At 32.5% G+C, this 13,442-nt stretch overlaps 1 protein-coding gene across 1 annotated transcript; it reads right to left on the bottom strand.

Moving 5' to 3' along the window:
• Positions 1-926: 926 nt before the first annotated feature.
• LOC106125686 (delta(3,5)-Delta(2,4)-dienoyl-CoA isomerase, mitochondrial) lies at positions 927-6,473 on the bottom strand. Its single transcript, XM_013322975.1, has 9 exons — positions 6,305-6,473; positions 6,099-6,234; positions 5,840-5,928; positions 5,378-5,481; positions 4,583-4,686; positions 4,101-4,188; positions 3,616-3,728; positions 2,214-2,340; positions 927-1,098 (listed from the first exon to the last, which is right to left on the bottom strand). The coding sequence occupies exons 1-9, from the start codon at positions 6,357-6,359 to the stop codon at positions 1,003-1,005; spliced, it is 912 nt and encodes a 303-aa protein (XP_013178429.1). The 5' UTR covers positions 6,360-6,473; the 3' UTR covers positions 927-1,002.
• Between the last annotated feature and the right edge of the window lie 6,969 nt (positions 6,474-13,442).

The raw sequence follows: 13,442 nt of genomic DNA, 5'->3' as shown, positions 1-13,442 counted from the left end.
GAAAACTCGGCCCGCTATTGGCTTATATCGCACACTAGAGGATTTCGACCAATCAGAGCGCAGCACAGCGAACGTCAACCAATGACGTCGTGGCAAAGGGCGAAAACAAAGGCGCGGGGTTTTTTAAACGTCAAAATTTTCGTTAAAAATTCTATGGTTTTCTTTAACACTTTTTCCGTACTTTTTCACTTAGTATTTGCTAGATTATTACTGATATATTGAGCTGGTGAGTGCTTCTATAGTTTTTAAACGTTATAATATTGTATAGATACTGCCGGCGAAGGAGAGCGACGTAGGTCAGGCCGTATTCGAGGCTCGGCAGTTACTGAATGGAGGCTCGCAATGGGCCCTCCCTTCCCGTTCATGCGGCGACCCATTGAAAAATAAATAGGTCAGATCGTTGCAGCGTGTCCCACTTGCAGGCTTGCATTCAGGGGCGGGGGCCGACGAGCCCCCGACTCTATTTATAGCCGTTCTATATTTGGGCAGGTCATTCGCTTGCAAACGTAAGTGCAGCCTCCGTAAATCTAGGTTACCTGATTTTCTTTGTTACTAGCTGCGCGATGACGTAGTTGCTGCCGGCGTGACGTCAGAGATGAAAATTTTATTACACACCCTCTTCCTTGTTCGCTTTTTGTTATATCGGCCATTGATTTTATTTAATAAAATTTCTAAATACAATATTATTGCTTATATCTTAATATTATTGTTCGTATTTAGTTAAAAATGAAGAATTTTCAGTTAAAAATTTATAATATTACTCAATTTATTACATATTCATATAAAAGTAATTCAAAAAAACAATTAACTAATTCCAAAAAACTTGCAAATATAAGGAACAATATTACTTTAATTTGACGAAACATCATAAAACCTGAATTAACAAAAAAATCTTACATAAAACAGGATTAAATAAGTGAACAAAGTCATGTACAAACTTGTATATTGATTACATAATTATATTATATAAAAATATAAAAAAATTGATTAATTTCCAATATATTACAAATCATCAAACTCGGCTTCAGTTTTTGTTGCTTGACTGATCGCTGACTTTGTTAAGTCGTCACTTTGTAGCATCGTTTGATTCATTACACGCTGAAAATTGAAAAAAAAGCAATTAGTACCGCACAAAATCTTTAAACGATCACTAAACAATCGCTTAGTGTACTAATCTACATTAAGGGACAAGAAGATAAAACTTTGTATAAAAGTAAATCGCGTTAAATTAAAATTTATAATCTCTGCTTATCCTTTTATGTTGTGGGCGTGATGGTATTTTATAAACATGTACATTATCGTAATGTTAATTATTTTTTAAATCAAAAAATATCGTCAATTAAAAATCGAAATTGATTTAGTTCAAGGTCGTTTTATTTTTCGGCAAAAAAAATTAAAGTTTAGTTTTGGAATCTCAAAAAATTAAAACCTCAAACTCAAAACTGAACACGTAATTTCAATATTTAGTACAATTTGAAAAATTCCTTTGTTTATTTTTAAACAAAATAATTTTTTTAATTATCAATTAATATGAAATGATTCATGTCAAAAGAAGAAACTAAATAAGATGGCAGCTTATATCATTTACGATACAAAAGGTTTGTAGGTTCTAATCTCTCGTTCCAATATCGATTTTAATTGTTAGTGCAGGATAAAAAAAAATGTTTTTATTTAAATAATGATACTGATTTGACTTAAAAAAAAAACAATAAACAATATTTAAGAAAAAAAAATTATGTGTCAATAATATTATGTATTTTCAGCGCCATCTATTGAATAACGTAATTATGTTGTCATAAGAAAAAAAGCAATATAAACATTCAGTGTACACATAAATTAAAACAATATATCTAGATAGAGATCTAGATTTACGTCTAGGTTAGATTCCCGCTTTGTACCAATGTGTATGTTTTTTTAAATTTCATATTACGTACATTTCGGATATTAGGGAGCGTTTATTTTTTAAATAGACGATATCATTATCCGATATTGCTTTATTCAGTGCGCACACCGGCGCGGGCGCTGTCTCTACACCAAGCCTATCACTTGTCAAACCACACGCACTACTGACAGATACAGTGACACTGACAGACGTCAATCACCTTACAAGCGATGTTGCCATTACAATAAAATAATTAACTTCATAAATTGATTTTCTCCGACATATTATATTCGACGTTAAAACGTTGTAATAATTAAAAAATTATACTTACAATATGTTCCAACCCTTCCGGAGTAGGTCTACTTTGTGAGTATATCAATGATTGTTTGGTCACTTGTACTGCTACAGGACTCTTTGATGCGATAATCTGTGCCACTTCTAGCACTTGTTGTATTGCACTGGAAATTAAATTAAAAAAAATATTAAATAATATAGACAGTAGTGACGTCAGGATAGGGCGTCCGCCCAGGGCAATAACCATAAAGGGCTCCAGAGAAGAATATAAAGGGATGCCTAAGTTTCCCCCTGACATGAAATAAAAGGAATGCCAAAAAATCTCGCCCAGGACACCGAAGTTGCTACAACCAGTCCTGAATATAATTTAATAATTTACATAAAATCCTTTTAAAAACAATACCGAAAATAGCTAAAGCCTTTTCAGTTATTAAATGGAGATAAATTATTTATTTATGCATACTTAATAAAACAAATGTAATTAGGGTTCCGTACCTCATAGGAAAAAAAACGGAACCCTTATAGGATCACTTTGTTGTCCGTCCGTCTGTCAAGACCCTTTTTGTCAAAAACGTCGTAAAGCTGGAATTTATTTTTATAATCTAAAAAACTATTTTTTTTTAATTTATTAATAATAGCACCATCTATCGGCAATATTGCATAAATTCGTTACCAAAATCTGTTAATAGATGGCACTAAATAAAGTAATCCAGCTGTAAAAATAAGTGTGAACATCTACAGGTATTTAAGTGTCCCTTAGTATAGATTTAATTCAACTCTACCACTGCAAAAACATCAGTAGTGCTTTTTAAGCGTAGTTTGGTTTGTAATGTCTCGCCTATTGATATATAGTCAAATCTTCATAAGCGAGAATTCAAGGGATATTTTTCTCGCTCATAGTGGTTTCTTTTACCCGAGTTTCTCGCTTATAGAAGTAAAGTCCGACCGAAGACTGGATAATATATCTTACTTATAGAGGTTTCTTATGAAGTTCCTGCTTATCAGTTAGACTCTATTTTTAGTTTAAATTAACTGTGGCCTGAGATTCCGTCTGTGCGGGATAAAAAAATAATAACATAACGCCACTTCCATCACCGGTGACCGGATCCCTGCCTGCATTAAAGCGCCGCATGACCTCATGAAGATTTTTTATATCTGCGGAACCCATCTTCTGATTGAACCCTAAACTTGATATATTTTGAAGATTCGACATTGCGAATCTATTTCCAGCAAAAAGTTTTTAATGATTTTTACTATTTCTATTACGGCGTTTAATGTGTTAATTAGTAGTCTATGTGATCTTCCAGACTATGTTCTATATCTATGACAAATTTCATCGAGATCCATACAGTCGTTCCGGAGATATCTTCTAACAAACATACATCCATCCAAAACATTCGCATTTATAAGTTAGTAAGATATTTTATATTTAAACTTACCTATCTCTATCAGGAAAGACTTTACTAACAAGTCCAATTTCCAATGCCTCTTTAGCGGGCAACTTCCTCGCTGTGAAGCAAAGTTCTCGGGCTATGGATGTACTGCCTATGACCTGTAATAAATATTTATAAAACAAAGTTATCATTTCACTGTATATACAAAGAAAAAGCTGACTCCTTCGACTCTGTCCGCGCGGAATAATAAAAACATAATTAGTAGCCTATGTGTTCCAGACTATATTCTATATGTATGCCATATTTCTGTGAGATCTGTTGAACCATTCTGGAGATATCTTCAAACAAACATCCATCTAAACATTCTCATTTATAATATGACGAAGACGAAATTCTTATGGTGAAGGAAAAAATCACAATACTGTACATATTTGCAAGGAAATTCAGAAGTGGAAAGTCAACCCGCACCGGTAGGCTCCAAGCACCTCAGGGACATATAGTGAGCTGATGATAAAACTTCTAGAACATACCTTTGGTAACCTCTGCAGAGTACCAACATCAGCGGCCAAGCCAACATCCACTTCTTTGACTTGGAACCAAGCTTCCTCTGTACAATATCTAAAAGACAAAAAGTATTTTAATTATTGACTAACATCTTGTCATGTTATTTTCAGACAAAGTTTAAATATATCAATCAGAATTTAAAAAAAGGTCTTGATAGTCATACAACAAAGTGATCCTATAAGGGTTTCCTTTTTTTTTCCTTTCAAGGTGGTATGGAACCCTAAAAAGCCCATATGTTCTTCCATATTATGCTCTACATGTATGCCAAATTTCATCCGAGATCCATTCAGTTCTGGAGATACCTTTTAACAAACATCCATCTATCCAAACCAACCCGTTTGAGAAGGGGAAATATTTTCTGTATGTCCTCCTTCTCTGTGTAAGAAGCAAGGCATTAGTAATCTTTTATTTTGCAGATTAGTCGCTCTTTATAATATAAAGTCTTCACCTAACATCTGCGGCTGTAATCAAATCAACTCCTGCTCCGACGCATGCGCTGTGAACAACTGCAAGTACTGGTTTCACACAGTTTTCTAATGCTGTTATACCATCCTGGAAATATCAATATTATTTTTTTTAGATTTTTTGTTATTTTCCTAATATTTCTTGTACAATTCCAACTAAGCTGTATGCTTGTGCTAGGATATGGTCTACAATAATCGAATGGCGGGATTCGAAACCCCGACCACCTGATCAGAAATCCATACCCTTAACCATTAGGCTATTGACACCCGTGACTTTGTTCAAGTGGAATTTAAAAAAACTTTATTACTACACAGTTAATTCCCAAATGTCTTTCATAATTAGGATTTTTACATAATTCACTAGCTGTCCACCAGCGACTCCGTCCGCGCGTTTTTTTAAAAAAAATCTGAATTAGCCTGTGTTCATCCAGACTATGTTCTACATCTATGCCAAATTTTAGTGTGATTCATGCAATAATTCTGGAGATAACTTTAAACAAACATCCATCGATCCATCTAAACATTCGCATTTATAATATTAGTAAGATAGAAAGATTAGTGATTTATAAAGTATTACACTTAAACCTTGGTAAGGGAGAAACCTCTATAAGCAAGAGATATTGTCCCATTCCTATGGACAACCTCTATAACCGAGATAAATATTGCAGTTTCTTGTATTTTGTACAATCAGAATATTTAAAAAGAGTATAGAAAGATATGGCTGAAAATTTTTGGCTTTAATCAATATTAAAAAAAAAAAACAAAATTAAAGAACATACCTGATATTGTCCAATCATTTTGTACAAGAATCTCGCCTTTCTCGCTACATCACTCAATTCATGCGCCTTACTAGCACTCTCCACAAAACCATTCAAATCAATACCTGAAATATAACTCGGCATAATAAATTATTCAAACTTACTTGAGACACTATCATAATGTTATATAAAAATGGTTAAAACACTCACACAAGTTTTTCCGGTGTCAGTACTGACTAGTTTCAAGCCCATCGATAACCTTTCTTTAGGGTGAGCGGGACTGGTATTATTTTTAAATTTGCAAATTAAAAATATCTCTGAGACATTTTCAAGACTATAGGTAGCCTATGTGTCCTACCAGACTGTATTATATTCACTGTTCTGGAGATACCAAATAACAAACATCCATCCATCATTATAAACTTTCACATTTATAAGGTGAAGAAGGTTTCTACACATAGAAAGATAAGTAAAATATGTTACCTCCAGTAAAATGTTTTCCTTGCCCTGATAGTATGACAACTCTACACTCTGGGTTATCACTTAACGCCGAGAAACAAGTGACCAGCTCTCTGAAATTAATTATAAAAAACATATTTGTATCTATCTTCTTAGATTTAAGTTAATTAAAAACTGTATAAAAGTTATCTGTAAACATTTAACTAATTGCTCGTAGTTTATAAAACTTTTTGGTTATTATTTTCTTTTTTTTATAATCTGATAATAGTAATAAAAAACTTACTTCCACATTGTAGGTGTGAATGTGTTGAAGTTTTTAGGTCTATTTAATTCAACATGATATACATATTTTTTCGGCACTGACACAGCTAAAGTTTCATATTGAGGTGTATTTGATGAATATAATCTCGGAGATAATCCTGTAATAAGAGAATTTATAGTTTCGCGAAAAGGTCATGTCGGCTAAATGAATCAATGTTTTCATTTTACCTAAAATTCTGTTACTATATCTCAGATACGTTAATGTTTTTGTTAATGAACACATTTTGATGGTTATTATATCACAGTTCACTGCACAATAATTATATCTACAACTATCAGGAAATAAACAGGTGAATCCAAAGTACAAATTCCAAAAACAAAAAGAAAGATGAACTTGACCTTGACCGCGAAAAAGCCTGTTTGGTGTTGCCATTTGCCTTAATCATTACTTTCAATGCAGTGTGCACATTTAATTTTTTTGTATATAAAACGAGATTTTAGATTTAAATTATAATTTTATAAACATTACAATTTCAGCTATTTACTGTAACTTGTAACTCGAAAATTTGATTTTTTCAGAGATGCAAGTTTTCAAAAATGTCAATAGATGGCGAGAGTAGTATCAAAGTGAAAGTAAAAGACAAAATTGATACAGGCGCATACATTTTTAAATAGTTTTATCCCGTACTCATCTGTAGCCCTTTGAAGTAAGTAATTGATGTTAATGTTTGTGTCTATAATTAGGGAGACTGAGTTTTAATTAACCTTTTCTTGAGCATTACCCAAAGTCACGTATTTCGCTTTTAAAAGAGTTTGAAACTTTTTTAAAATAAAAGTTTTATGTTACTAACTTTTAAAGATTTTATTCATGGTTCCAAATTTTATTTTTATCTCTACACTGCTTTTATTTGCCTCTTTTTGGATACATGGCAAGACCAATTCTCTCGCTTTTTTTTATAATTTTCTAGATGCGATCATGGAGCTGTTTATTTTAAATTAAGGTTAGAATAAACTTAGATGAATATATTTTCAAGAAAGTAATAAGATTTATTGTGAATGCTAAAAATGCTACAAAGGATAATCGTAAGAATATATTACGGATGATTGAGATATACGGAAGTGCCGACCCTCTTTAGGTGTTCATTTAGAGCACGATACTTTTTGAATCTATTTAATCTTGAAAGTAACAAACATAATTAAGTTTGTTCTAATTCTAAAAACTGTGACAATACGAAAAGAATAAATTTAATTAACACATGTTGCTCCATTTATCTGACCAATAAATATTTAATGAAGCCTACGTGACAAAATATTCAGATCGTTGATGTTTTTAATGAATGAATTAACGCGTTAACGTTCGCCACCTATCTTTACACATTTAAAATGGCAACATTAACAGTTTAGGCACGTCTCTGTACGGGACATTGTACCAAAAAAAGTAACGCTTTTCGCGCGTCTCATGATTTATTGACGTGAGTCATATGTTCATGGTGGCGACATTTAATTTAATTTGTACAATTTTAATATTTTCTTTTGTTTTAAATTAAGATTGATATAAGAAATGATATCTTAATTAATCATCTTGAAAGAGTAAAAAGCCTGGTCCAAAAAAAGTAATAAACGGGATATATATAAAAACCAATTTTCTTTTTATTTCTTCGTCCTCGTGTATTTATGAAGAAATTAATTTCATCAACATGAAAGATTATTATATTATTAAAGTCATGAAAATATAATACTTGAAATCCAGTAAGAACTCTTGTAGTAACAAAATAAAATACCTTTTATCGTACTGTCAAAATTATTTTAATCAGGCAACATGGTCACCTTATTTTTTTAATTCAACACCCGAACAATGGCATCAACGGAAAGAGGCGCTTTCTCAGACATCAAAGCGTGTCTAGCGCCTAGCTTTTTTAGGCGACCTAGACCTAGACGTAGGCCTTTTATAGTAGGATACTATTGTTACTAGAAAGGTAATCGATTTCGGCGCCCGAAATATACGATGCGTTTGACATTGACATTACTGGCTGAATAAATTAAGTACCTTTATATTTTTAGTTTTTACGACCGGCATAACCTATCTATTTTCTGTGTTAATTTTATTAATAACGTATTTAATTAGAAATCATTCGTCTTATTTGTCCTTTTTTATTATTTACAGTAAATTTTGTATTAAGGAATAGCAAATCTAACAAGAGATTTTTGTTCCAGCGTCCTCAAATGCCAAAGTGTTATGGCTTGGTATTTTACGAGCACTTTCTATGCCTTCCTGTGTCACACGCATCATGACATACAAAGTGGCGACATCTATAAATCATTCGTTATGCATACATATGTGATAATTTTGTATGTATGAATTAATCCGTTGATTCATCGAATTGTCTTAAGGTAATTTCACACTGTTATTTTCTTGAATTACTATAATTTTGCAGGACAATTAACTACAACCGGTATTATTATTTTAAATTATTAGATGGCAAACGAGCATGCGGCCATCTTGATTCACCGAAATAGCGAATAGACCGCTGCCCATAGACAAATGTAATTGTAAATGCAGAAAGAGGATTTTTCATTGTCCTTTGCGTCTCCTCCTCCGTATATTTCTATTATACCTTATAAGAAAAGGGCGGTAAAATTTGAATCTTATAACTAAACTGTAATCTAAACGGCTTGACGAATGAAATTGAGGTGGAAGCATTAACGTAGTATAATTAATATCACTTTATAGAATCACTAGCTGTCGTTCACGATTTACAATTTTTCTCAATGTGAACTAAGCGTTCTAACATTATTTACCGTTGGTTTCTGAGACGAAAATCTCTGTATAAAACATATCGTCATTCTTGTCATCTTTGACAAATACCACGAAGTAGTTTTATGCTCCTCGTCAAATACCAATATGTTTTTAAAGGGTATGTGGGCAAGTCCGTGGTTAGTAAAATTCGAGGAAATTGAAACATGTACGACAAAACTAGACTTTAATTAGGCCATGCGTAATGTTTTTTATGAGTTTGCATTGGAGATAAATAGATAAAGTCATAGTTTACCTTTGTATATTTTTAAAGGCATGCAAGTCTTTTGACTACGATCTATCAAAAAATAGCTAGAAAAATAAACTTTTAATATACAGAAAAATCAACAATTAAATTTTATTTTTGAAATAAAATTAACAATAAATTATCTATTTTCAAATTACATATCTTATAAGACCCGTTTTTTTCAAAGTTGGTATAACAGTATAGCAACTTTTTGATGTATGCTATGACGTCACAATATGGCGATGGTTTTTGCTCTTCTTTGCTTCTAAACATGGGTGTCGCTAATTGATGATCTAGGTTAGGGAACGCATCCATACTACGTGATCCGTTTAGGGGAGGGAGGTGGAGTCCTTAAAATACTACTGTCCGACATAGGAGGGGGAGGGGGTGGCTCAGGTTTTAGTCACTTAGTCGTTAGTTGTTATTTTTCATAATAGGTACAAAATTCACTAGTAATTTAAGTATGCATACAATCTTATGCTATACAGAAGAGTGAGCCAATTTATTTTTTTTACAATTTGACCTATGAAATGATTAAAAATCATAATTATGAATTACTACGTAAAAACCAAGGGGGGGGGGTGTTTTTGCATGTACTACCGAGTGATCACCGAGGGGAGTGAGGGGTTGAGAAAACTAAAAAAAATAGGTCACGTAGTATGAGTATGTTCCCTTAGGTCTGGGGGGAAGGGAAGCTACCATTAATATGGTCTTTTTAGAGTAGTTTTTGTATTTATTGTAAAAAAAATTAATTCTTTAGGTGGGGCGGATCGAGCGGGTTTGCGATTCCCCTTTTAGCTAAGCGAATGAAACGAAAAATTATAACAACGTATTATAAAAAGACAATGACTTATTGTTATTTTAGTGGTTAGATATATTACGTGTTTTTCTTAATAAATATGACCTACGTGCATTTTATTTCTGATCTAAATAATAGTTTTATTGTAATAAAACAATGGGTCAAACCAATGTGGTTATATACGACGAAGTTATTCTTCAATTTAAACACAGTCAGAACAATATTAGTCATATGGTAAAACCAGATCTTATTTTCCTCTTAGTTATTTAATTATAAAAAAAGTAAGGGCAAAGATTTTATGACGTATATTTTTATCTATACATTTAATATAATTGTAGTGTCGGTACGACACTGCCGGTGTATCACAACACTAGCCTTTTAAAATGTCAACGTTTATGTCCTCTCAGTAATCAATCTGACATTTGACTTGGTAACGAAAGCGCGCCATTCGCGCTAAAGGATTCTAACTAATAATGTCTAAATGTAATACAAAAAAAATCATATTTCATGCTCCATTAAAATTACGTTGTTTAATTTTGAATATGTCTGCTGCATTTGTTCTGAATAATCGGAACGGTTCAACCGATTTTGACAGGACTTTCACTGAAAGGTTGTTGTTGTTTTTATTATTCACTCGAAAGAGCAGGCAAAGGAACTAAGCCATACAGCCTTGTCTTTTCACTGAAAGGTAATTGACGTATACTGAGATATGACAGGCTACTTTTTTTTTTAATTTTGTGACCTGGTAACATAGACCTTTAGGTCATATCTTATTTAGAGGCTACTTTTTAATTGCGTTTTGACAAAGATGAGGTAAACTTTAGATGTAATGTGAATTGAGTTCGTGAAATACTCTTTTAGATAAATGAAGATCTAAATATTGTTTAAAGCTTGTTGTTATATGTAAATAAGTTATAGAGCTGACTTAAAAAAATATTTGAGTTAACTAGCTGTCGCCCGCGACTCCGTCCGGGCGGTATAATAAGAAACCTAATTAATAGCCTATATGTATTCCAGGCCATGTTCTACGCCTATGGCGAATTTCAACAAGATCTATTGAGCCTTTCTGTAAATATCTTCTAACAAACATCCATTAAAACATTCGCATTTAAAATATTAGTAAGATATGTATATTTTGCGTTATTTATTGGTAATTGAATCGGGATTTTTAGAGAGATCTATACAACCGTTCGGTTTCTTCAAACATCCATCCATCTAAACATTCGAATTTATAATATTAGTAAGATGTATGTGAAGTCAACCAACCAGCACTTGGCCAGCGCGATTGACTATAGCCTAATCACCCTTAACTTAAGGTATGCTCCGAGCCCTTCGGCGGGTACGTATAGTGAGCTGATGATGATGATAAACGGTGAATTAGTATTGCATGTGTTATTTATTTAAAATGTTTATGTCATGAATAAAATGTGGCATTAAATGACATTATGTTCTTAGAAACGTCATCACCATATTTAATGTATGCATTTGCGGTTGCATATTTATATGTTGGCTTGAGTTATATAGTTGACTCAATACTTTGGTTAATATTAATAGAATTATTTATTATCTCTTGTTTGTTTACTAACTAAGGACATCGTATCTTTATTAGGATTTTTTTTTAAAGAAGGGGGCAAACGAGCAGCGGCAACACCGATGTGTTAATCGACCATGGACATCAGCAATACCAGAGACACCGCAGATGCGTTGCCGGCCTTTGAGATGGTACGCTCGCTTTTTCATTGACCCTATGTCGTAGTGGTTTGGAAATAGAGCCGTGGACAGACCAAGTTTCTTTACTAAGAGAGTGTTTTTAATATTAGCAGATTTTTTTAAATTTACTAATATTTCTTGTACCATTCCAACTAAGATCTAGGTTTGTGATAGGATATGGTTTATAATAGTCAAATGGATTCGAAGTCTCGACCACGTGTTCGGAAATCCGTACCCTTAACCATTAGGCTATTGGCGCTCTATATTAGAAATAATCATTAAATTTGGATAGAAAAACGCATTTTCTTATCTTTCATTTAAATATATGACTTTAGTAGTTGTTTCTCGAGGCTCCGTCTGCGCGGAATTAAAAAAAAAACTTAATTAGTAGTCTATGTGTTCTTCCGGACTATGTTCTACATCCGTGCCAAATTTCATCGAGATCTATTGAGCCTTTCTGCAGATAACTTCTAACAAACATCCATTAAAACTTTCGCATTTATAATATTAGTAAGATATGTACATTTTGGACTATTTATTAATCGGATCAGGAATGTAGTAACAATATTTAAACAAACAATAGTCTATTAAAGTTGCTTGAAGCGCTGCAGCTCTACGGATCGTGCTTGATAAATAACCTTTGACTTTTAAGAGGCAGGACCAGTCTCGTATACTCTGGAAAAGAAAAACGAACAATATCTTTTAATTATAATAAATTTGCTTTTGTTTATGTTCATTTTGTGTAAATGTAAAATTCAGATAAAAAGTGTAAAAGTGCGATTGTTATCTTAGTGGCAGAATTTATTAGGTGCAACGTTGGCTGCTCTTTGCCTAGTCTATTTCTTTATAGTCAAAGTTGCCCGCTGTCCGATCACAATTCCCAGACTTTCTATTAGTGATGGGACTTTATGAAAATTTTAAGTGTCAGGGAAGATTTAAATATTTAATATTTTTCGGTCAACTTCTGCTCTTATTAAGGTATTTTTCTTGAGTCAAGGATTGCATAGGTATCAAAAGCCTAAGTAATCGTTTAGTTATAAACGTAATACTAAAAAGAAGTCGAAGAAAAGTTTAATCTAATCATAATTTTTATTTGTTTGTAAATATTTGCTATAGTAAATCTATCATCTATATATGTAAAAGAAAGTCGTGTTAGTTACACTATTTATAACTCAAGAACGGCTTTACCGATATGCCTGAAAATTGGTGAGGAGGTAGCTTAGAGCCTGGAGACGAACATAGGATACTATTTATTCATTTTTTTCGAATTTATGCCTTGAAGAGCTGCTTTTTATTTTACTTATCTATATATTAAGTTTTTTTATATATCCTCGCGGACGCAGTCGCGGACGACTGCTAGTTTAAAATAATTAAAGAATTTTTTTATGAAAGAATAGTGTTGTCAATTTTTTTTATGAAATATCGATAAAAAATTAATATCGATAATTTTGTTACCGATTAAGGTACATCACTAGAGCGTCTGCGATCAGTTGTCCCATGATGTGGGCCATCGTGACTTACCGCTAGCTAACCACCAACATACTTATTCAATGTCTATTATACGACAGAATTACATTTTTACTATGTTAAGGATTTATTTATTAACGTATATTTACACTGTTCAAATAATCAGTACCTGGATGACCGCAGCTTTACTCGGTATTTTTTTTTAATTGTGTTTTTTGGAAATTATATTTAAGTACGAATTACTAATAAAATGATGAAATATGAATAATATTTTTCGATCTTACCGATAGAAAAAGTTAAGTTTATGTTTAAGTTGATTATCGATAAAACACGAATAAAATGACATTTT

Source organism: Papilio xuthus, unplaced genomic scaffold (genome assembly GCF_000836235.2).
Source record: "Papilio xuthus unplaced genomic scaffold, Pxut_1.1 DF825783.1, whole genome shotgun sequence".
In the NCBI taxonomy this organism is placed as follows: Eukaryota; Metazoa; Arthropoda; class Insecta; order Lepidoptera; family Papilionidae; genus Papilio; species Papilio xuthus.
The sequence above is the reverse complement of the archived record's forward strand: the minus strand, read 5'-3'. Positions and strand labels throughout refer to the sequence as shown.

What these genes read in the sequence shown, in the direction of transcription:
- LOC106125686 (XM_013322975.1), bottom strand. Translation starts at nt 6,359, where the DNA reads ATGTGTTCATTAACAAAAACATTAACGTATCTGAGATATAGTAACAGA. An exon ending in ATATAGTAACAGAATTTTAG is followed by an intron (nt 6,235 to 6,304) that starts GTAAAATGAAAA and finishes CTCTTATTACAG; the next exon opens with GATTATCTCCGAGATTATAT. An exon ending in CTCTGCAGAGGTTACCAAAG is followed by an intron (nt 3,729 to 4,100) that starts GTATGTTCTAGA and finishes TATTTATTACAG; the next exon opens with GTCATAGGCAGTACATCCAT.